General features: G+C 25.2%; 1 protein-coding gene across 1 annotated transcript; it reads right to left on the bottom strand.

The window, feature by feature from the left end:
- Window positions 1-1107: 1107 nt before the first annotated feature.
- Window positions 1108-22654, bottom strand: LOC129963508 (DNA replication licensing factor MCM6-like). Its single transcript, XM_056077939.1, has 18 exons — window positions 22469-22654; window positions 21374-21520; window positions 20314-20424; window positions 18547-18709; window positions 18329-18468; window positions 15706-15818; window positions 14212-14357; window positions 11559-11715; window positions 10179-10320; window positions 9827-9968; window positions 9147-9254; window positions 8801-8956; window positions 8585-8713; window positions 7266-7427; window positions 6735-6882; window positions 6006-6134; window positions 4634-4773; window positions 1108-1451 (listed from the first exon to the last, which is right to left on the bottom strand). The coding sequence occupies exons 1-18, from the start codon at window positions 22558-22560 to the stop codon at window positions 1341-1343; spliced, it is 2436 nt and encodes an 811-aa protein (XP_055933914.1). The 5' UTR covers window positions 22561-22654; the 3' UTR covers window positions 1108-1340.
- Between the last annotated feature and the right edge of the window lie 888 nt (window positions 22655-23542).

Raw genomic sequence — 23542 nt, 5'->3', positions numbered from 1 at the left:
AAATAATAAATAAAAAGAGAAGAGAAATTATAGTAGTGGATTATAAAAAAAAAAAAGGTTAATTCCACCAGTTAGCTTGATTTTCACATTTTTTTAAAAAAGATCTGCACCTAACCAATAAGACTTTTTATTCATATTATATATTGTTATTTTGTCATCTTTTTCTTCTCTTACTATTTTGTATATTAATAAATTATTATTCCTAAAAAATGTTTTTAAAAACATATCTCTTGTAAAAATTTTATTGTAAACTGGGCTCTGAGATTGTTTTTGTATTAATTTATTTGTAATAGTTGCTTCAAATATAAACTAATATTATATAAATATACATGCCAAAAATGTAAGGAAAGTTTCTTCAATATGTTTCAAAGGGTTTAAGATATTTCTTAGGGACAGGGAGAAAAAACATTTTCTTGTTGATTTAAAGACAGAATTTGTATTTAAAAATATAAAATAATGTTGCCCAGATATTATGTAAAACAAATTACTGGCATTTACACAAATCAATTGATCTTCACTGCATTAAACCTTACAAAAAATTGAATAATTTATTATTAATAAATATGCTATTTGAAATAAGTAATAAAAATAAACTAATGGTAAGAAAATGAATTTAAAGAAATCATGATTCCTGCAACAAAAGTTTAGACATAATCTTTACAACATGCACTCGCATTCTTAGTACCATAACACTTCTTTTTAGTTAGAATACTTAGTTTCTATAATTATGAATCATGCTGAAATTATAAAATCAATATTAGTGTTGGAACCCTGTATTATAAAGTATTAATCATTTCAATAAAATATAAAGTTTCAATTTATATCTTTTGATGATATTTAACAGGGATATACTTTAATTCTAGTAAAAATCTCATGCATACAAGTAATTTCTCTGGAACAATATTTTCTTTCCAAAATACCAGATTACCTTATATCAATAATGAACTTAACACTTTCTGAAAGTTTATTTTTATTACAAATAAAAATATAAGCAACTCATAAAAATTTTAACTAAGCGTTATAAAGAAGACATAAGACTTAAAAATAAGTATGTGTTTATTTACAATTGAACAACTGGAAAATAATAATAAAAAAAAAAGGGGAATAAATATCACTGGAAATTTACGTAGAGCTTATTATTAGTTAAATGTGATAAAACTGTTAAAGTAAAGGCACATTTAATGTGCACCCAATATTAAAGTCACTAAAATGCACAAAATAAAAAAGTAATATATTTACAGAAGTATTTAACTGATGGGATGAGCAAATATGAAAATTAAAATAACTTCTAATAAAATGCGATTTTTTTAAAGATTTAAGAACAGAAAGATCTTATCATCTTAAACTTCCAATGTTCCATAATTTGGATGCACAACTAATATAGGATCATTCTCATCTTGGTCTTCACTACTCCTTAAGCCTGATTTTGAAAGAGGTATAATAACTTGATCCTAAAAAAAAAAAAAAAAAAAATTGAAGAGAAAATGAGTAAAGAGTTTTTCAATTTATGATTTAATATATTATTTATCTTGAATAAGTTGAAATATTTTAAATTAACAAGTATAATATACTGTTTCTAATACATTAAGCATAACATGAAATATTATTAATAAATCAAGGTCTAATTAAGATCAAATTCAATTTTGTGAAAGAAAGTAGTATACCAAGAATGAAATAGTATACCTTTGAATGAAATTTCTTTTTCAATCTATATTTTATACAAATAATCTAATCTTATTTTTAGAATAAAATTTATGTTGACAAATACTATTTAAGGGTGGTCAGTACTTCTGGTTGAATTTCCCTGACATTTTAAAGATGTTTCTAATATTCTCAGAAAGATGTTGCTTTATTTTATTTAAAAAATTGTTCTACTCTTTTAACTAAAACCAATGTAAAATATTTTATTTTCGGAGGGGGGGGGGACAGACATCATTTTCACTTATTACATTTCAGATAATCTTCAATCTTGTAAATTCCTTCCCTTTTTTTCCAAATATATTACCAACACTAAAAGATACATGCCCACATAGATCGAATTTTAGCCAACCAGTCATATTTCAGAACTGTCTGTCAAATTTACTCAAGAAAAATGCAGTGCAAAAATATATGCACATTGGTGGAGTGCTTAAGAATGAAATGATTCATTTCCCCCCAGTGGGGTAACCACTATCCATACAGTTTATCATCATGACAATCAAAGCTCAACAATAATTTTACTAACAGAAAAAAATTTATTTATAAATACATAATGAAATCTCTGTATTAAAATCAGAAAAATTCATCATTGAAATCAAAATTGCATTGACTTTTAGAGCATCAATCATAATAAAAAAAATTTGGCTAAAATGCTGGCTTAATGCTAACCCATAAAATAGAGAAAAAAGTTTTAGTGTTATAAATTCCAAAAAGATAGTATGTGTAAATTTTCGTGGCAACAGTTGCATATTCCATAGCTGTATAAGAAAAACGTTGTCCTTCTCTTTTTAAAAAATTATGAGACATGTGTACCTATAGCGTATCAAACAAATTAATTTCTTGTTTGATATTAATTTAAGATTATAAAGCATTTTGTTGAATGTATGGAAAATTTTAAATGAACACAAAATAAAAATTAAAAAACGTTAAAAGAAAACATTAGCAATAACATCCATTTCATGTAATCCATTCATATGAAGAATTTAAAAATCTGTGCTCATAATGTTTAAAAATAGGCAAACAAACAAAAAAATATTTTACGGAAATAATAACAATAACCTCCCATACAATTCAACAAAGACATCTCTGAGAAAAGGAAAGAAATAATTATTGTAAACACTTATTTAATTAAAATAAATTGATTTAGAATTATAATAAGTCAATATTTTAACACCAGTTTAGAATATTAATATCCGCTCTCGTAACACTTGGTATGATTGATCTAACGTTCGAAGGAGGGGGGAGGGGTAGCTCCAAACATATCTTTTTTGATAAGAGACCCATTAAAGCTTAAAATCATAACAGTAACAGGAGCTAGGCTTTAGTTAGGTTGCCCTTTTCCATAGTATGCTAAACTATTTTCGGTAATTATGCAGATAACTTGTCATTCTGAAAAAACAAAAACTTTCAACAAAAATATCATATATTTATATATATCTATATTTATACTTATATATAAAGCTCAATGTGTGTGTGTGTGTGCGTGTGTGTGTTGGCACTCTACAGAAAAGACCGTTTGACCTACAGCTACCAAATTTGGTACATGTATACCTTGGAGGTTGGGAATGTGCACCTGGGGTTCCTTTTTTTGAATTTTTAATTAGAATTTTAATTATTAATTAAAAACTAACTTTCCAGCCAAAAAATCTTTCCCTTTTTTCCCCACCGCCAAATGAGTAAGGCTTCAGTTTTTTTCCCAACAGTAATCAGGTTAGGCTTAACATTTTTTGGCCTATTATTTCAAACGATTCTGTTTATTTTCTTAATGTTTGATGCATTTAAAATTAAACATTGTTAATTAATCGATCTTTCAGATTCATTCTGAAGTACTTTTGAATTAAAATAAAACAAAATAAAGGAAATTAAAAATTTCTAATTTGCATAGCGTTACTCCAACTGGCGTAGAAAAAATCATGTATTCGCGTTACCGTAACTGGCGTTGAAAATTCACGCATGTTCATTGTGTTCTGAATTCCACATTGTGTTGACAATTATTATCAAAGGTTGCGGACTGGATTTAAATTATTTTTAGGTTTGTTGTATGCTTTTGTAATTAAAATGTATTTATGTTAGTTATATATTTTTTGTATATGCTTATAGTTTTAAGTACATCATTTTTTTAAGTAGTTTTTAAAACCTGTTTTCAATTGTTTATTTTAAACGATTCGTTTCATTTTCTTAGTGTTTGATGCATTTAAAATTAAATATTGTTAATGAATCGATCTTCTCATTATGAATCTAAGAAAATTTTCTTGACAAATTCTTGAGATATTACATAAATTAAGAAAGATATTCTTTAGTGCCCATCGAGTTTAAACGCTAAGTGACTTTATTTTCAGTAATCAGATTATAAAAAAAGGCTTTGTTTCAGTAAAAAATATTATTATATAAATTGCAGATTAATCCTTTCGACTTTAATTTAAAGCATAAATTCTACAGGTGCTAACAGAAAATTAGAGAGATACATATTACGTTATGACTGAAGGCCTTTATAATATTATGACTATCAAAATTTGAAGTTTTAAAATATTTTGATGAAGAAGCTATTAAAGTAGGAATTACATAAAATATTTAATTATTAAAATTTTAACGAGCATTAAGATTGGCGACCTGGCTGGTCGCCAAAAGCGGCTAGTATGAAATAAATTAGATATGGTGGTTTATCTTTCTATTCCATAATCTGTTTTACATTTTCAGCAAAAATTTGATTTTCAGTAGTTGCCAATTATGTTTCATTCTACTTATTAAATAGTATTAGCGAATTATCATGTTCCATAAATATTACTAATTTATAAACAAATTTCCAGTTTTATAATAAATTTCCTCGATTTTTCACAATCTCATTGAATTCCTTGACGCTTCCCGGTCAGCTGGCCACCCTGTAATCTTCAGATTTTGAACTTTTATAGTATTGAAGCTATAAGGCATTACTTACATGGTGAATTAACCTTTCTATAACTTTTTCAACAAGGTTTTTCCGTCTTATTAATTCTGCTTCCGTTTGAATTTCACTTTCTATCTCTTTCAAATACCAATTAACCAATTGGCTCTTTCTCATACCTTCATACTCCGTCTCTAAAAAATAAATAATAATGGACTTCTTCCATAAACATTAAAATTGTAAAATCATAAAACTATTCATCCATCACAAATGAGTTATGTTAAAAAAATTTGAGATTTAGTTCTTGAAACATCCTTAGCTAATATTAGATATTTTATATCATTTTTAAGTGTTACACCTCAGCTAATAATTGATTGCATGTTCTTAAAAAAACACTGATATTTTTTAAAGCACTAAATTTGTTTCAATGGGAATGAATATATTATAATTAAAAAGAAAATTCTTAGGAACAAAATTATTTCATATAAATATGATACATGCAAAATGTACTGGACAAATTTAAAGTTGGAAACTAGTCTTAACAGAAAAAAAAAATGTAAGCAATTAGACAATACATGCAATTACATTCATCATCTGATTATAACATCACACAAATGAATCCCTTTAAAAAATGAAACTGTATATATAGTGCAATATATTATGTTTAATTTAACTGTTGCAATCATATTTTGCTGAAATACACTCAGGTACATATAGGGTGTGCCAAAAGTATAGCATTTTAAATTAATTAAATCAAATATAAAATGAATTAACTGATAACTAAAAATGCAGTTTGTAGTTAAAATTTTTACTATAGGTAAGAATTTTTTTCTAATTGAAAATAAATTAGTTTTGAATATTTCACACAAATGACACTTAACTTTAAAGGCAATAAAAAAAAGTGGGGCAACAGACACAGATAATTTATTTTGTTATAAGAATTATTAAGCATTTATCAAGCACATTCTATAACTATATCTCAATATATGCATTTCCATAGTACATTCAAACAAAACTCCAATTCAATCTACATGTTCACTAGTATTGATTGTTGAAAGAAAAGCTAGATAACATGCAAATTAGAACTACATCTGAAATATAAAAAATCTCATACATAAATAAAACATTTAAACAAGCAATGTTATCTATAGCAATTTTATTTATTGCTTTCGAGGTAAAATATTATTTATAAGTAAAATTAGGAATCAAATTGTTTTGCAAAGAGTGGATATTTTATGAGATGAATTTTAGTGCAAATTGAATTCAATGTCAATCAATCATTGCTTTTATATTTCATTTAAAAATATTTCTATTATGACTTTTGGTAAATCCCATTTGTTTAATAAATTGCACCAGAATATTTAAATCCCATATATCCCAGAATATCCCATAATATTTAAAATGTTATGAACGTCACTGTACTTACCTTCAGAACGGCTTTCTTCTTTCTGAAGACAAGTAATTAATATGTTGCATAAAGACTTGTATTCTTCATAACTGAGAGTTAACCTTTGAGTTTTCTCTCTATCTGATGGTGGATCGTGACCATTAGGAACTGCAAAGAAAATTGAACATTTTCAAAATGAAATTGTAACAAAATCCTGCTTATTTGAAAAAAATTAGTAGTAGCAGGAATAAATTTAAAACTATATCTTATTAAAAGAAAGTGGAGAAAAACTGGTAATGAAACTTGCAAAATGAAGCTTGTATACATAATGAATACTTTAAGAATCTATATTAAAGTGGAAAAACTGTATAGCTCAAAACAGAAACTGCACATTTTGAAACTTACAACATTTCAAAATAAAAAAGTCTCCTGCCCCAAAATGTGTCAAAATACATTCAGAATGTCTGAATAAAATATTTAAGAACATAGATAATGCTGAAAGATAGTTCAGAAAGTTTTTCTTTCTAAACTATTTTTCTTTTTAGAGAGACCCCCCCCCCCACTTCAGAATAATAATTTTATCTTTCAAAATCTAGAAATAATAATAATAAAAAAAGTTATACAAATCAACTTTAATAAACTAGCTATATTTAGAATTTATTCATATCAGCTGTACTATATAAATCAATATGAAATTTTAAATCACAGAGTAATTATAAATGCAAATCATGTATTTCCATAATGCAATACAAACCAAAATATTCTTACTATTATTCTGCTGAATGTTACCAGCTTCTTCATCAACTTCCATTGCATCTTCCTCCTCTTCCTCCATTAGGTTTATGTCTGGTTGTTCTACACGTATAATTGATTTATTCAGTAAGCGGAAAGCTTCTTTCACATGCTTTGGTAGAACCTGAAGAGAATAATGAACAAAACATTGAATCAGAATGCACAAAATCATTAAATATGATTCTAGTACAGATTTAATGAAAATTATTCTTTCAAAATCCTTATGCAAATTCATAAGTAGAAGTATTGAATAATTATACTCACTTAATGTACATATTAATGATATAAATACCGTTAATATTAAAAATTGGAGTGAGCTAGCATTGAAAATACATCACAGACTTCTTTACAATTTTAATCTAAAACTAAATGTTTTTTTAAATATATACTGATAATGTAATATGTTTAAAATTGGAAAATAAATTATTTTTGCACAATTTTTATATAAACAAATTTTAACTGTTTTAGTTCATAATGCAATATTAATATATATATATATATCCCTACCTCTTCACTACAATACATCTTTGCCATGGCTTCAGATAAACGAACTAAGCTTTCCAACTGACGTACTGTGATTCGCCAAGAAGATTTTGTAACTCCACCAGCATCACGAAGGCGCAAATTTTGATAATGCTCAACTAAACAACTTTGAGCATCCTCAGTTATCTAAGAAATGGAAGAAAAAATGAAAAGAGAAATTAAATTTATCTATGTTTAAGCTTAAAAGACAAAAAGCATACAAAATGCATTGTTGCAGTAATAATATCAAGTAAAGAATAAATTCCAAGGAAAAATGTTAACATTCCTTAAAATTTTGAGACATAAATTTCTTGAAAAATATATCTTTTTCGAAAGGTTAAAAATTGTTTTACAGCAGTAATTTACTCCTAATTATTAAATTATTCTCCAGTACTAGCATAAATGAAAACTATGCTTGCTTATCTTTTTTGTAAATTTTATTAATGTTGATTATTATGCATACTTCAGTCTTTAACTTGATTTTTGTTTTAAATTTATTTTTAATATTGATAAAATTCTAACTTACTAAATGTGTTTGGTCGTTTTAATAATACTTTCTAATTAGAAGGGAACTAATATCAGAATTCCTATTATTAAATTTCATATACATTAGTATTTTGTATTTAAAATCAAACAAATATTTTTGTCTTATAATACTTACTATTTATTTTTCAAAACAATTACATTACTTAAATACAATTATATCAAAGCCAACCTGCATAACACAGATACATTTAAATCCAATTTCTCCCCTTTCCTTCACGTTTGGAAAACAAATTTAAGGAAAACAAACGGTGGATATATTATATATAGCATGTTAACAATAACTTTAAAAAAATGAATACTTTATTTAAATAAATTTAATATTATAAGTTTTGAAGGAGGGAAAATGATGACATCAAGATAAATATGCTATTTTAATATTATTTAGCTATTTTAATATTTTTTAATTACATAAATGAAGTTGGTAAAACAGTGGATACATAAATAACTTCTGGTTTTGTTCTAAAATAAGTAAAACAAAGGTAACACTTTGCAGTTTAAACAATTAAATTTAATCAATGGAAGAAAAAACAAAACATATTGCAAAATCATAAATACATTGCAAAATCCATTACAGATTTTTTCAAGTGAAATAAACAAAGTAAATTTAACCAAATTAATAGTGCTAAAAAAATACACCAAAAAAATGTAGATATTTATAAGGCAAAATACTGTACTTTGCTTAATTGTAAAAGTAAGAGTTACTGAAAAGTATTGGTGTCATCTATAATTTAAAGTTGAAAAAATTATAGATGATCTACCTTTGGTTTAAATTGTCTTGCAAAAGAAATATATCTCAATATCTCCTCCAAACTATACACTCGTTCAATGGATTCTTCTGATTTTTGATGCAAATCAACTATTCTTCGAGCAATAGCATAATCGGTTACCTTAAATTAACAAAAACAATTTAGTCACAAATTAATGTTGAACTTTGATGAAAAGAAATGAATTAACTCAAAATAAATACAACTTACTTCACTGCATTCATCAACCAAAATAAAAAACAAATCAAATCTTGACATAATGGGTGCTGTTAATGCAATGTTCTGTTTTAAAGATTTAGTTCTATCATAACGGCCACCAATTGGATTAGCTGCAGCCAGAATAGAAGTTCTTGCATTTAAAGTTGCCTAGATCAATAGAAGAGTATTTATTAAACATTAAGAATTTTTTTCACAATATGGGAGCATACAAAAGGGGAAGGAAGATAGAAGCAGTGTCTGATTTTATGAACATTAGGAAAATCTATTAGTTGAAATAAGAAATTGCATGCATTGCTATAAATAAATAAATCATTTATTTTTAGAGAACTGAAATTACCTTCACACCAGCTTTAGTGATTGATATTGTCTGTTGTTCCATTGCTTCATGAATTGCAACTTGATCCCTCAATTCCATTTTATCAAATTCATCAATACAACATACACCCTAATTTTTTGAAAGAATACATTAGATCTTCAAATAAATATTTTTTTCAGTTTTAAAAAATATTTCTTTGAATAAAAATGAATACATAACGATTTAAAGTTACAATATACATGGAAAATAAGAATTACTATTATAATGGGAATTTACTTTAAAAAGATATTTTTTAATCTATTTTTCTTTAATAATTCAACACAATATTAATGAACAAGGTGTAATCTCCATTTTAAAACTTAAAATAAGATTAGAAGTAATCAATAAAATTTCAGCTTATTAAAATAACCTTTTTGGACCCTACATGTAAATAGTATAGAAGACATTAGCTTTAATTATTTTGTTCAACAAATATTAACTTCAGCATGATATACTTAACTTCAAAACAAATTTTATATATAGCAAATTTAAAATCAAAACAATTTATTACTCTAAATCTTTCCAGCAAAAACAATTGTTTGGGGGAAAAAAGAATGAAAATTTTAAAATATTTATATTTAGGTTTTATTACTATACAAAATACTATTTCTGCCTGCAAAATTGATGAAAGATATTTCAATTATTTATTATCTCAAACTCACATTATCTGCTAACATTAAGGCCCCAGCTTCAATAACAAATTCTCCCGATTCTTCATCTTTTGCAACAGCAGCAGTCAGACCAGCTGCACTAGATGCTTTACCACTAGTATAAACTGCTCTTGGTGAAAACTCTGAAACTTGTCTGTGTAAGAAAAAAGTAAATATAAAATACAAATATTGCAGTCCATCTTTGTAGACTAGCATTAGAGTTATATATCAAATGTTATATCAACATTGAGTTAGAATGCCACACAAATCATAAAGTTTCTTATATTTTGCATGTTATATTAATGATGCTATAAAGTTTAAAAATTTAATAATTTATAAATGAAACACTATCAAACAAACTTACTTTAAAAACTGACTTTTGGCGGTACTTGGGTCACCAACTATACAGACGTTAATATCTCCTCTCAAAGAAGTACCTTCAGCTGTAGTTTTGGGCACTCCACCAAATAACATTAGTAATATTCCACTTTTCACTTCATCATTCCCTTTAGAAAAAGGAAGGAAAATTCTTGTAAAAAAATATTACATACTTTCAATATAAATAATGAAGATGACAGACTTATGAAGTGAATTTTATAATTCTTATTGTCTTAGATTGTTTATCAGCATTTTGTATTAAAATCCTTTGCAAAAAAAGATATAAAAGCTAATGTAGTGGAAATGAGCAATTATTAATTATAACTGTTCATTCATTCTAACATGTACTATATTATAGCACATAAAATATCTTTTATGGAAAAAATATCTCAGGCTATGTTACTATTTCCATCATACACTAATTATATATAATTAAATTCAAAGTGATTGTTATAACTAGTTTAAATATGCACCAAATGAGTTTTACTTTTAAACAAATATTGCAATGAAACAATTGACAAATACTAGTGCTGTTATTTTGAAAGATATTGAAAATCTAATATAGCTAAAATTTCAAATGAATTTAATTATGCAAAGTAAAAGTATGTTCCAAAAACAGATAATACATTTCCAGTTGTAATACACATTCTTAAAAGGATATTGATAAAAAGAGTTACTAAAAATCAACAAGCAAGACATAAAACCAAAAAAGTAGTATGGTTGAAACTATGAAATTAATACTTACTTGTAAGATAGTAAAAGCAGCATAGAGAAGAGAGAGAAAAAAATAATTCAGTTTAAGTTGAATAAAAGAATTAAATTATAGAAGGAGGAGATAGTTCATATTTTTTAAAACTATATAAAAGACAGTTGTTGAACATAAACATGGAACAATATCTATAACCCATTAGATTTTCAGGACAGAAAATTGAAAGGATTGAAAATTCATTGATGTGAAATTTTGAATATATCAGAAGTCTAACATAATAGTAACATTTAGTGTATGTTTTGAATGTACTTAAATCATAAAAATCGCACAATTTACTGGGCAAAAGCAGAATAAAAAAAAAAAAAAAATTAGGATAATTATATCTCACCTTTAATTCAGATTTTTAAAAGTGTTAATAAATTTAAATGCAATTTATTTGATATACTTCAACCATAAAATATTACTTTAAAAAGTAAGAAAATGATATATTTTTTAACTGAATTCCCGTCTTCCCCCTAAAATAATAAAAGGGAAAGAGATTAAAATTTCTTTTAACATGATTTAACAAAATTATTATTTAAAACCTTATCAGACCCTACAGTAAAAAAATGCAACTTTTTAATGAATTGTTCTTTTGTTACCACAATTACAACTTACCATGTATGGTAGGGAAAAGACTTTTTATTAAGTTCTGGTAGAGATTTCGATCAAGACTCATGTCATAAATTTTTTGCCATTCTTGTCCAGTTAGATCTTTCAAAATATGATCACCTTTTTTAGAAGGTTCAGCGGTCAGAATTTCAAGAGCACCAACCTGAAGAACAAATAAAATTAAAATATATATAAAAAATGAAATTTAACTAATACTTTAAATGTTATTAAAAAACATGTATTTTATTAAATTATTAATTGATATTGAAAACAAATCAAGTTATCTTTTACTAAAGATAAGATTTCAGTTACAAATGACATCACGAATCTGCAGACTTTGATTGCATACAAAAAGATTAATTTTTATCTTAATATATATAAATTACGTGTCACGTTGTTTGTCCGCGATGGACTCCTAAACTACTTAACCGATTTTAATCAAATTTGCACACCGTATGCAGTTTGATCTAACTTAAAAGATAGGATAGTCCTTTTTATGAATTTTTAATTAGAATTTTAATTATTAATTAAAAACTAACTTTCCCACCAAAAAGATCTTTTCATTTTCCCCACCGCCAAATGAGTTAGTTTCCAACTAACTCATTTGGCGGTTTTTTCCCAGTTTTTTTTCCCAACAGTCATGAGGCTAGGCTTAAGATTTTTCGGCTGATTATTTGAAACGATTTTATTTATTTTCTTAATGTTTGATGCATTTAAAATTAAACATTATTAATTAATCGATCTTTCGGATTCATTCTTAAGTACTTTTGAATTAAAATAAAACAGAATAAAGGAAATTAAAAATATATAATCTGCATAGCGTTACCCCAACTGGCGTAGAAAAAATCACGTATTTGCGTTACGTAACTGGCGTTGAAAATTCACGCATGCGCTTTGTGTTCTAAATTCAGCATTCTGTTGACAATTATTATCAACAGATGCGGACTGGATTTAAATTATTTTTAGGTTCGTTTTATGCTTTTGTAATTAAAATGTATTTATGTTAGTTATATATTTTTTGTATATGCTTATAGTTTTAAGTACATCGTTTTTTAAGTAGTTTTCTTAAAACCTGTTTTCGACCGTTTATTTTAAACGATTCGTTTTATTTTCTTAGTGTTTGATGCATTTAAAATTAAACATTGTTAATGAATCGATCTGTTCATGATGAATCTGAGAAAATTTTGTTGACAAATTCTTGAGATATTACATAAATTAAAAAAGATATTCTTTACTGCCCATAAAGTTTAAACGCTGAGTGACTCTATTTTCAGTAATCAGATTATAAAAAAAATGCTTTGTTTCAGTAAAAAATATTATTATATTAATTGAAGATTAATTCTTTCCACTTTAATTTGAAGTATAAATTCTACGGGAACTAACAGAAAATTAGAGAGATACATATTACGTTATGACTGAAGGCGTTTATAATATTATGAGTGAATTATATATCAAAATTTGAAGTTTTAAAATATTTTGATGAAGAAGCTATTAAAGTAGGAATTGCATAAAATATTTAATTATTAAAATTTAAACGAACATTAAGATTGGCGAACCGGCTAGTCGCCAAAGGCGGCTAGTACAAATATATATTGAAATGTTTAAGTTAAAAAAATATCCATCTAACATGCAACCAGTTACAAATATTAAGTAGACAAAAATATTAAGCTCTGTTAAAAGATAAAAAAAATTAATTGAATGATTCACTATTCAATTAGTTATATATTCTAGAAGTTGATTATATGCATTCAAGTACTTTCCCAGCTTCACAATGAATAAGTTACAGAAGCGCACTCAAGGATTTATATCAATAAAACAAGAAAATAATAAGACAAACTTATTATCATTTATAGCAGACAAAATTCATGACAAAGATAGCTTTATATATATTAAGATATTTACAAAATTATACAACATTGTCTTCTTAAGAAAGGACAACTCTATAACAAGAGTAATTAAAACAAAATTATACAAAATGGTAATAATTTCATCAAAACAAATGATTGTATTTAAAAAACTTAAAACCATAAAAGAAAACTTGATTTCCTTTTGTTTTAATCATATTTAAGATTCTTTTATAATAATATGTTTAATATTGTGAAGCTATTCTTTTTATCATTTTAGGCAGTAAATTCATTTATTAGTTTATAGCATAAATTAAAAATGTAAATGCTTTTGCATACATAAAAATTATAAATGTTTATTGATCATACAATTCACAAGATCTTAAAATACAGTTAAGATTTTTCAAAGGTTTTTAAATTCTAGATCATTTAGAGATTGTGAACCTATGAAAACAAAACATATGAAAATTAAGAAAAATGATGATGAGATGAATCAACAGCTTATAATGTTAACTCTCAAATTCAGAGGATTTGCATAGAAAAGAGGAAACAAAATACGTTTGACTTAAATGATAATGAAATAATAAATCAATACTCCTTCCCTCCATGAAAGTGTAATTTTTGCAACAAATTCCACTTCAGCTTCTCTCTAAACTTGATAGTAATGGAGATTATCAATTTACTTTAAAATCCTTATAAAAAAAATTTAAAATATCAGTATCTTTATGAAGAATTTTTCATGAAGATACTGAAAAATTGTGCAAATATTTTAATAATTAATTAATAAAGATCATAATAACCATAATTATACTTACTTTGACATCAGAAGGTATAACAGTAGTTGCAAGAAAAGCTGTTTTATATGAAAGTTCTCGGACACCTAGTGCCTTAAGACCTCTGACACCTTCTGTTTCAAATCCTTCCCTACCTTTATGGCGAGCACTAGATTCAGTGCGAATACCTGTAAAATATTTTTAATAAAAAATAATCAAAAATAAGATTAAAAATAATTTACATACGAAAAAAATTATATTCTGGAAACCAAGTTTTATCTAGAAATTTCTTTATATAAAAAAAAGAAAGAAAAAAATTCTCATGACAAATCTGTCTAACCAGTAACACTTTTTCCATAAGGGGAAGGGGATAAATATGAAATAAATAAAATTGCATTAGTTTTGACATTAATAAATTTCTGGCAATAAATGGAATTATAGAGAAAAATATATTAATTGCAAATATTTTAAATGCTTGTAAAAAAGCACAGATCTAAATGCTTAATAAGAACATATTATATAAATGATAAATCTTCCTCTTAACATACACAAGTTATTTAAAATTCTTTTTTTTTTTTTTTTAATCATGTGCTATTCCACACATTCTCCCCATTCTTCTTTTAATGGAACTGGTAAGCTAATTCAATCATCCATGAATAAAATTACAAGATTGTTAATATATGTAATTATATGTCAATCTTTGCACTTTGAAGTAGTTCCTCACTATGTTAAAATATATACTCATTCTGCATTCCTTTCGGTAAATTTAAAAAAATCTATAAAATTTCATTAGACCATGCTATTTTATAGAAAATATTGGTCATTCCACATGCTAAATAATCACAAATATAATTTTTGTACCTTCTCTTCTCCATCTGTTTCGTCAGAATGAACAAAGTTTTGGCTTTAGCTTAGATGGGCCAGTATCAGCTGAGTGATTTTTATAAATAATGGATGGATTCTTTTAAATATTATCTATTAGTAGTTTAGAATCAAAAGATATATAAATTTCAGAAGTCAAAAAACAAAAAAGAATGGGTCATTTAAATTTAATTAAAAGTTATATTTATTACTTAAAACTGTTATAAATAACATAAAATGCCTTTCATTTAAAAAAGAAAAATTCTCGCATATTAAATTACCATGAGAAAAAGCAAAACATACTCTGACAAAAAGAAACATTACAAATTTTATAAATCATTAAGCTTCCAAATACCTAATGACTTAATTCAAGTAAATCTTCAAGTATTCAAACAGAAAATGGAGAGGACAGAAATAAAGTTACATATAGAAATGAATAGTAAATAAAGTTAGCCACTTCAATATTCTGAAAAATATGTATAGACATTCCCCTCCCCCCCCCCTTTTTAAAAAAAAAGAACGAATAGAATTGAAGAAAATAAATAAGTTAATAGATAAATTCCATAATTTGGGTCAAATTTGAAATTTTTAGACTATTCCAGAGATTAAAACAATTCTTATATATATATATATATATAAAAAAAAAACTGATATTTTTTAAAGTAATTAACTAACCTGGAATAGACAGCTGACTCACATCTGGAACAACAATCAATGTACCAATGAAGTCAACTCTATCACCAGGTTGAGCCATTTCAACTGCTTCTGCTCTAAGTATGACTTCCACACTAATATTAAAAATAATCAATTATATATATTTTAAAGTTTTACTTCAGAATCACAGCAAAGTAAATTCAATAAAAAAATGATTAAAACATTATTTATATGATAATATGAATACAATCCTTTTTCAACATCATATAAACTATGTATTAAAATAATATAAAACCCTAAGAGTTCAATTAACCAGCTAAAGAAGTTTCAAAATATTTCTTTATGCATTCAATATGACAAAAAAAAAAAAAAAAACCAATAATGTACTGATTTTATTACTTTTTATTTCATTTAAAATCTCATGAAGTTTAGATTCATCAATAATGGCCAATCTCTCATAAATACATACACACCATCTTTGAGAGATACCACAAAACAAAATCACAATTAGGCTGGCATCAATTTTGTGACTTTGCATGCATGACAAACCAATCAAAATGCCACTCATTTATTCAAATAAAATTTAAAATAGTACTTTCATTTGATAAAATGTAGTTCAAAGTTAGTTGATTTATTAAATGAATGCTATTAATATTGTGTGGTTGATTTATTGTATCAATTAATATCGTCACCAAAAGAGAACAATATACAGATAACAAATAATAACAATTTTTATTTACAATTAAAATAGCTTATTTCAATATTTTTACTTAATAAAAAAAACATATAAAAAAATAAGGGATTAAAAAATCTTTCAAACTATTTTAATAATTAACTAAATGATATATGGTATCGAGAAAATGGAAAATTATAAACACATAAAAAGAAGAAAACAGGAAGCAAAGGGCAAATAGAATATTGAATTTGAATAATCAGCAAATAATGCTTTATCGGCACCTATAATATCTATAAATAACATTCTATTTATAAGCACAATATATGGAGTTACTTCCAATTTTTATTTATAATGATTTGATATAAATATTTTAATTTTTTTTTATTTTTGCATAATAAAAATGTTTTCTAATGTAACACATATATAAAAAGTAAGAAAGTAACATTAAGAAATATTTTGAATATTTCTAATTAATTAAACTAGATTAGCATGTATTTTTCTGATAATAAATTTAAAGCTGCATCACATATAAGACACATTATACTATTATTTAACAACTAGTACTTTTGGTGATCAGCTGGTTCACCAAGATCAATGATTGATAAAATTTTTGATGGAGCATTTCTTCTAACTTTCTCTTAATGGTTTCCTCAGCAAAATATTTTTAAACATCAATTTTCACAGACATCTCATACTATTTTAGAAGCTTATGCAGTTCTGTTATTTGTACTAAGCATCTCACTAATATTTTTATACATCCAAATATATCAACAAAAAGTGAAACGGTATTTAAAACTGTACTTTAAAATTCTTTCACCTTTGCTTGATTTTGATTAAATCTTCAATGTAAATATAAGCAATTTTTTAAACATTTATTAGAAGCATCCTTATTTTGAAATCTACTTTATTTACTAATAGCTTTTGGTGACCAGCTGGTTCACCAGGGATATTTATCTTTAATTTCAGTTAAATCGTTTACATATAATTTGTGTAACTGCCAGATGTTAAAGATGCATTATTTTAATTATCATAGATATGCTCCACTCATTGTTACATGAATCTTTCTAATAAAGATTAGTCCCATGACATCATAGTCCAATTAAAAATGTAATTATTCTGTTCATCTATCTTCTAAATTTCCTAATACATTAATTTTACTTTCTTATTTGTTTCAAAAATATAAAGATATTAGTCGCCTAAGGCAAATATATATATATAAGAACATATTATATTGGTTATATATAATTCCACTAAATTGTCTGAATTATACTATTTAATTGTCCTGTACACACTCTTTTCATTTACATGAACCTTTCTAATGAAAACCAGTCCTATAATGCCATAGCTCTATTAAAAACAAACATCCTGTTCTGCCATCTTTAAATGTCACTACATTGCAACTTCACTTTTTTTATTACATTGAACACTACAAGATATTAATCAGAATCTATTTTTTTTTTTTTTTAAGGCTTTTAAGCAATGGAAGAAAATCACACGATCATACTTGATGAAATAATAACTATTATTTTCCTTAGGTTTGAATTTTGGAGCAACAATGTAATCTATTGTTTGACATCAGGGGAAAAAAATATCTAAAAAAAATTCTTAATTTCAGTAAAAATTCACACAATTACATTGGTATCACTTAAAAGACAATTTTTTAAATTTTGAAATTATGTATAATTTATAATTGAATATTTTCAGAAATAACTGGAAAAATGCAAAAATTCAACTTAATTTTTAATTAATTACAATTCTAACATTTATTTCTAAAAAATTGGTCTGCGGTTCACATTCCAATGCTCCAATGTATCTGTTTTCCAAATTTGGTAACTGTAGATAAAACAGTCCGATTTGTAAAGTACAAACAAATACACATTCTTCTTTATTAGTAGTAATTGGTAATATTTCATATAAACTTATATTTCGTAAAAAAGGAAATTGGAATAATTGTTTAATAAAAATCACCTTCTCGGAATACTGCCTCTGGGCAATTCAGCTTGTGTTTCTTGAATTCTAACTCTCTGAAAGTCTACAAAACGAGATTTATCAACTTCCAGATGAAACCTGGTACGGTTATTGCATACTTCATTTCGGCAGATAGTAGGCTGAAAAATAAATTTCATAAATATTTGTATGTACTAAAAGAAAAAGCTATTAAAAAAATACTTTAAAATAATACTCACCAAAGTATAACGAAATTGTTGTTCAACATCTTTAATAACTGTCTGACAATCCAAACAAGTAAAAGTTCCACTCACAAGTTCAGGATGAACTGGATGTGTCCTTACAACCTGACCACTTATACGTAACAATGTACCAATTTTAGATGCTGTTAGTTCACGGATTCTAAAATTGTAACAATTCTAAAATTACACATAGTTTATCATAAGATCAATATAAAATTAATATCTTGATCAAGGAATTTTATTTTCAACAGTCTTATATTATTTTATTTTCTTTGGTTAAATTAGAAATATATAAAGTATTTAAAAGCATAAAAAATAATTACTTTAAATATTATATGAAGTTATATAGAAATGAATCTTCCGAGCTACTGTGCTCACTAGATATGTTAAGTTTATTAATATTATGATTTGTATCTCTTCTTTGTGCAACAAATATTTTAGCTACGATTAGTTATTTATGAAACATTTTTAAAAATCAGCACTTATCTTTAATTTATTTTATTTTTTAAAAAATAGGTTTTTGTCTTTTAATTTTGGCTACTTGCAAAAAGCTGGAATGCATGAATAGAACATGATGCTTTGATAAACAGTAAACACATAATGAAAAATTGCATATGTAATTGAAACTTAAAAAATAACCGAAGTTGTTTTTAAATAACACAGATATGCAACATTTATTCAAAACAAGCCATTTTTACTGCATCAACTAGTTCATTTGGATTATTTGTTGCCTAATTTTAAATACCTTAAATATAACTTAATATTTCCAATAAAAAATAGCAATCATAATTACTAGATGTATTTTCTAATACAATTTTTTAAGCAACTTTGTTTACAGAATCAATAAAACACATTGAGTAAAATTCACTATGAACTTACCTACTAATCTTTAGGGTTAGTTTTAAACAATTGAACACGCATAATATTTGTAACAATTAAATATGTATGTTAAAAATGAAAACAGTTTGAATTTCATTATAATAAGGAAAAGTATTTAAAAAAAATTATCCTTATAAATAGTTCTGAAGATTGGGGGGGAGGGGGAAGGGATTTCAGAGCAATTAAATAGGTGTCAAAGAAGGTAATTTTAAATATTTTAAGGGGGGATAAAAATGATTATATGTGTAATTATATTTTTCAAATTTATTGGTAAAAAACATTGCTGTTTATTATATGCATGAGCATTCCAAATAGTAATGTTCAATGACATCATAACACTATAAAAAATTAACTCTCCATCTTCTAGCAATTTAGATAATGAATCTTCTCTAACATTCCAGATAATCTATCTTTAACAGTACTAGAAATTCAATTTCTCATGTTAACTGTACCAGTAATAAAGAAAATCTTCTTCCTTTAATCTTTAACAATGGAAGGAAATCAATGGATTAATTATTTGATTAAGAAATGAAAATAGTTTCCATTCCATTGGAACAATGAAATATATATATATATATATATATATATTTTTTTTTTTTTTTTTTACTTTTTAGTAGTTTTAGGTCAGTATAGATTGTAAAGTATTGTCCAATAGATACTTAAAACATTTTTCTAGATTAAAAGTATAGGTAGCTTAATTTTCGTATTAGCTTATAAAACTTTACCCTGAATTGATAAAAATACTGTCTAAATGAAAATTTATAAAATAATCTAAAATATGATAAATAATAACAAAATTGCATTTAAAAAAAACTGGAATGGGAGAATATATGTGTATTAAACATGCTTAAAAAATCCATTTGTTAAATAAAAAAACTTCTTTACTTTTCTCTAGTTGGAATGTCACAAAATCCTATATAGAGTTCTTTGTCTGAATCATAAACAGTCTTTTCAGCCATAAAATTACCAATAGCTCGGCATAGATATGGATATATTCTAAATAAAAGAGAAAAAAACAATTACCACAATGAGTGAAAATTAATTCAGTTACACAGTTAAATAGATAAGGAAATTAATTTCAAATTATCATTTCTTTAAATATTCCAAAATGATAAGAAAAAAATCATTTGCGACATTTTTAGAAAAAAATTATTTGTATACTTTCTTATTTCTAATGACTCATTTAATGCTTTTTCATTAACTGAAATTTGAATTCACATCATAACCTCTAAACTTAGGCTATTACAGCAAACACAATGCTTGTACCGCAACTGTGTTTCAAAATCTGTGTTCCTGTCTTATTCTTATGTAAATTTTTAATTTCAATATTTTATTAAATTTAAATTTTATTAATTGATATGTGAAACTTATTTAAGACAGTTATGATTTTTTGGTGTATTTCTATTAAATTTATATTGATAATTCATTTTGAATAATAAAAATCCCATTTTATTTTAGATAATATCTTTTAATAAAAATTCTGAAATTCATTTCAAAATGATTCAGATTCAAAAGATAACATGATTTCCTTTCTGTTTCAATTCATGATTGTGAAAGAAGTAATTGAAGAAATACGAGGTGTAACAGCAGCTTTAAAATTTAAAAAGGCAATAAATTTGATTAGTCACATTTCAAATACCTTAGTTAAATAAATCTAAAAATAACTAAATAACTACTTTTATATTTAAATTGATATCAAAAGAAAGTTATCTTGAGATGAATAGAAGAAGAAAAAAAGCAATTGTCCTTTCTTAAAATATTTCATGCATTCTTAAAATAAAAATAATGATAAAAAAATACACATGTTTAAATTGTCCTTTAAAATTGCTAATTCACTACAAATATATATCCTACAAGTACCTATTAGATCAATAAACATACAGAAATTGTTTAAAAAATACTTCTAAAATCAACTTGAAGACAAAAAATCTAAACAAAACATTACCTGTAGTATTCTTCTTTAATGGTTGTTGCTAACTTTTGATTGTACTTATTAACATCTTCAAAACTAACATGCAAAGTATTTCGTTCAGGACTGGCCAGCTCTTTCACAAACTGCAAATACTTAGGGACTCCTTCATCATTGATATATCTTAAAATAAATAAAGAGAGTTACACCAATATTATGTGCTGAAATAAAATTGCAACATTTAACACTTTAGAAGTGAACATCAGAACTTGTATTACAGAATACAAATTAAATGACATTAAAAAAAATTAGAACATAAAAAGTTACATTTAAAATTACAGTTATTTCTGAATTACTATTTGTACTTAAATTTACTTGATGTGTAATAAATTCAGCTGTCATGATAAGAATTCCTTATTTTCACACAACATTTAAAAATACATATTTACATAAATTCAGTAATGTTAGCTTAATATATATGAATTACTTATGAGAGATTTTTAATAAATTTGGATAAATCCTATAACACAAATGAAAGTAACTATCATAATAAAAGAGAAATTCTTAAAAGTGTACAATTGTTGTTTCTAATGGCACTTGTCTTAGAGAAGCCCACTGACTTTAAGAAGTAATTTGTGGTTTTAAAACTATATTACATATAATTGATGAAAAGAAACTGCAGATGTCAGAAATCTCTTTGCATTAAAATAAACCATTAATAATTTTATTCCACCGTTTTTCGCAGGCAATAATTTTCTCTAATATTTTACTTAATTTTATTATTGGTATTAACATTTTGATTGATGTTCTTACCAATGTATAATTTTCCGCGAAATAAATAAAATTTGGAAATTTTAAAATAATGCTCAGTTATTTTCCAAATACTGCTGAACAATAAGTTAATTAAAATTTATAATAAATAATGAGCAATATATATCAAGTATTTTTAGAAGATAATTAACATTAATTTTTTTTTTTCTTAAATTGCAACATCTGAAAATATGTCATCATTGGAAATACAGTAAAAGTATATATCAATACTTAAAACAACGTTTTAATTCCAAATTAAAGCAATTCGCAACAAAAATTAAATGTTTTTATCCATTATATAAAAAGAGAAAAATTACATACTCAGCTAAAAAGTCCTGAAAAATTTTTTGTACTCGATCGCCAACGGCATCTCTCTTTTTAATCGGCCCAGCACGATGATTTGTAACATCCATTTTATATAAAAATTTGTTATAAAGCGTAATATGATAAGCGCTCTTAAGACAATTGCGGCAGTCTCTGTCGAAGAGAAACTACAATGAGCAAAAAAACAACAATTTCCCGCGTTTTTGGTATTGCCATTCACAAGAAATAAAGTAATACATTATTTCTTTCTTCAGAGTAATAGAGCAATGAAATCGAAGATCTTCTATTCCAAAAATATTAATTATCCACGATTAATACTCATTATCATTATCATTAAGAGAGCCATTTATTATTAATTAAAAATAATGCAGTTATTTTAATTAAAAAAATCATTATATATAATGATTTGGGGTTGGGTGTCATTCTACTTCCGGTGCAATGTCGGCGCTGTTGAACTGTGAAGCGAATGCGTAAATTTTTTGTTATGAATAGATAGAAAATACTTTGTAAATAAGCAAAACTGAGGTTGTTAATTCTATATTATTCTATCATTGAATAATTATGCAAAATTCCAGTCTATTTATGTTGAAAAACTTCATAATTAATTATAGTATAACTACTTTTTAAGTGCTTAAAATTTCGTCAAAGGATATTGAAGAAGGAATTCCAAGAAGTTGTAATCAAAAAAAGGGAGAACAGAAATTTACATTTTATTCTAAAAGCGACAAAAATTATTTGAATTTAGTATGCAAAATAGAATCTAATAGTATTGGACTAATACATTTACTGGAGATTTATTGTACGTAAAAAATAACAAAACAGAAAACTTGTCACATAAGGGTTTGAATTCTATTTATACATAGAATGATGCTTCTGGCTTTTATTATAATTTATACTTTCTCTGTTTCATGTGTCTAATGAAGTTTATTTTTCTTTCTCCCTTACAAATATTCTGTTAATTATATTTTTACTTTCTTGTGTACAAAGAGAATTGTAATCGCTAAAAATTCGCCCCGGGATTTTGTTTCAGAAATATCTCTGAAAAACATATTTTTGAAATTATAATATGTT

The sequence above is a fragment of the Argiope bruennichi genome, chromosome 1, assembly GCF_947563725.1.
Source record: "Argiope bruennichi chromosome 1, qqArgBrue1.1, whole genome shotgun sequence".
Lineage (NCBI taxonomy): Eukaryota > Metazoa > Arthropoda > Arachnida > Araneae > Araneidae > Argiope > Argiope bruennichi.
Note: the sequence above shows the minus strand (reverse complement) of the source record. Positions and strands in the feature narration are given on the sequence as shown.

What these genes read in the sequence shown, in the direction of transcription:
- LOC129963508 (XM_056077939.1), bottom strand. Translation starts at nt 22,560, where the DNA reads ATGGATGTTACAAATCATCGTGCTGGGCCGATTAAAAAGAGAGATGCC. An exon ending in TCTTTTCCCTACCATACATG is followed by an intron (nt 10,321 to 11,558) that starts GTAAGTTGTAAT and finishes CTTTTTCTAAAG; the next exon opens with GGAATGATGAAGTGAAAAGT. An exon ending in CCTTAATGTTAGCAGATAAT is followed by an intron (nt 9,255 to 9,826) that starts GTGAGTTTGAGA and finishes TCAAAAAATTAG; the next exon opens with GGTGTATGTTGTATTGATGA.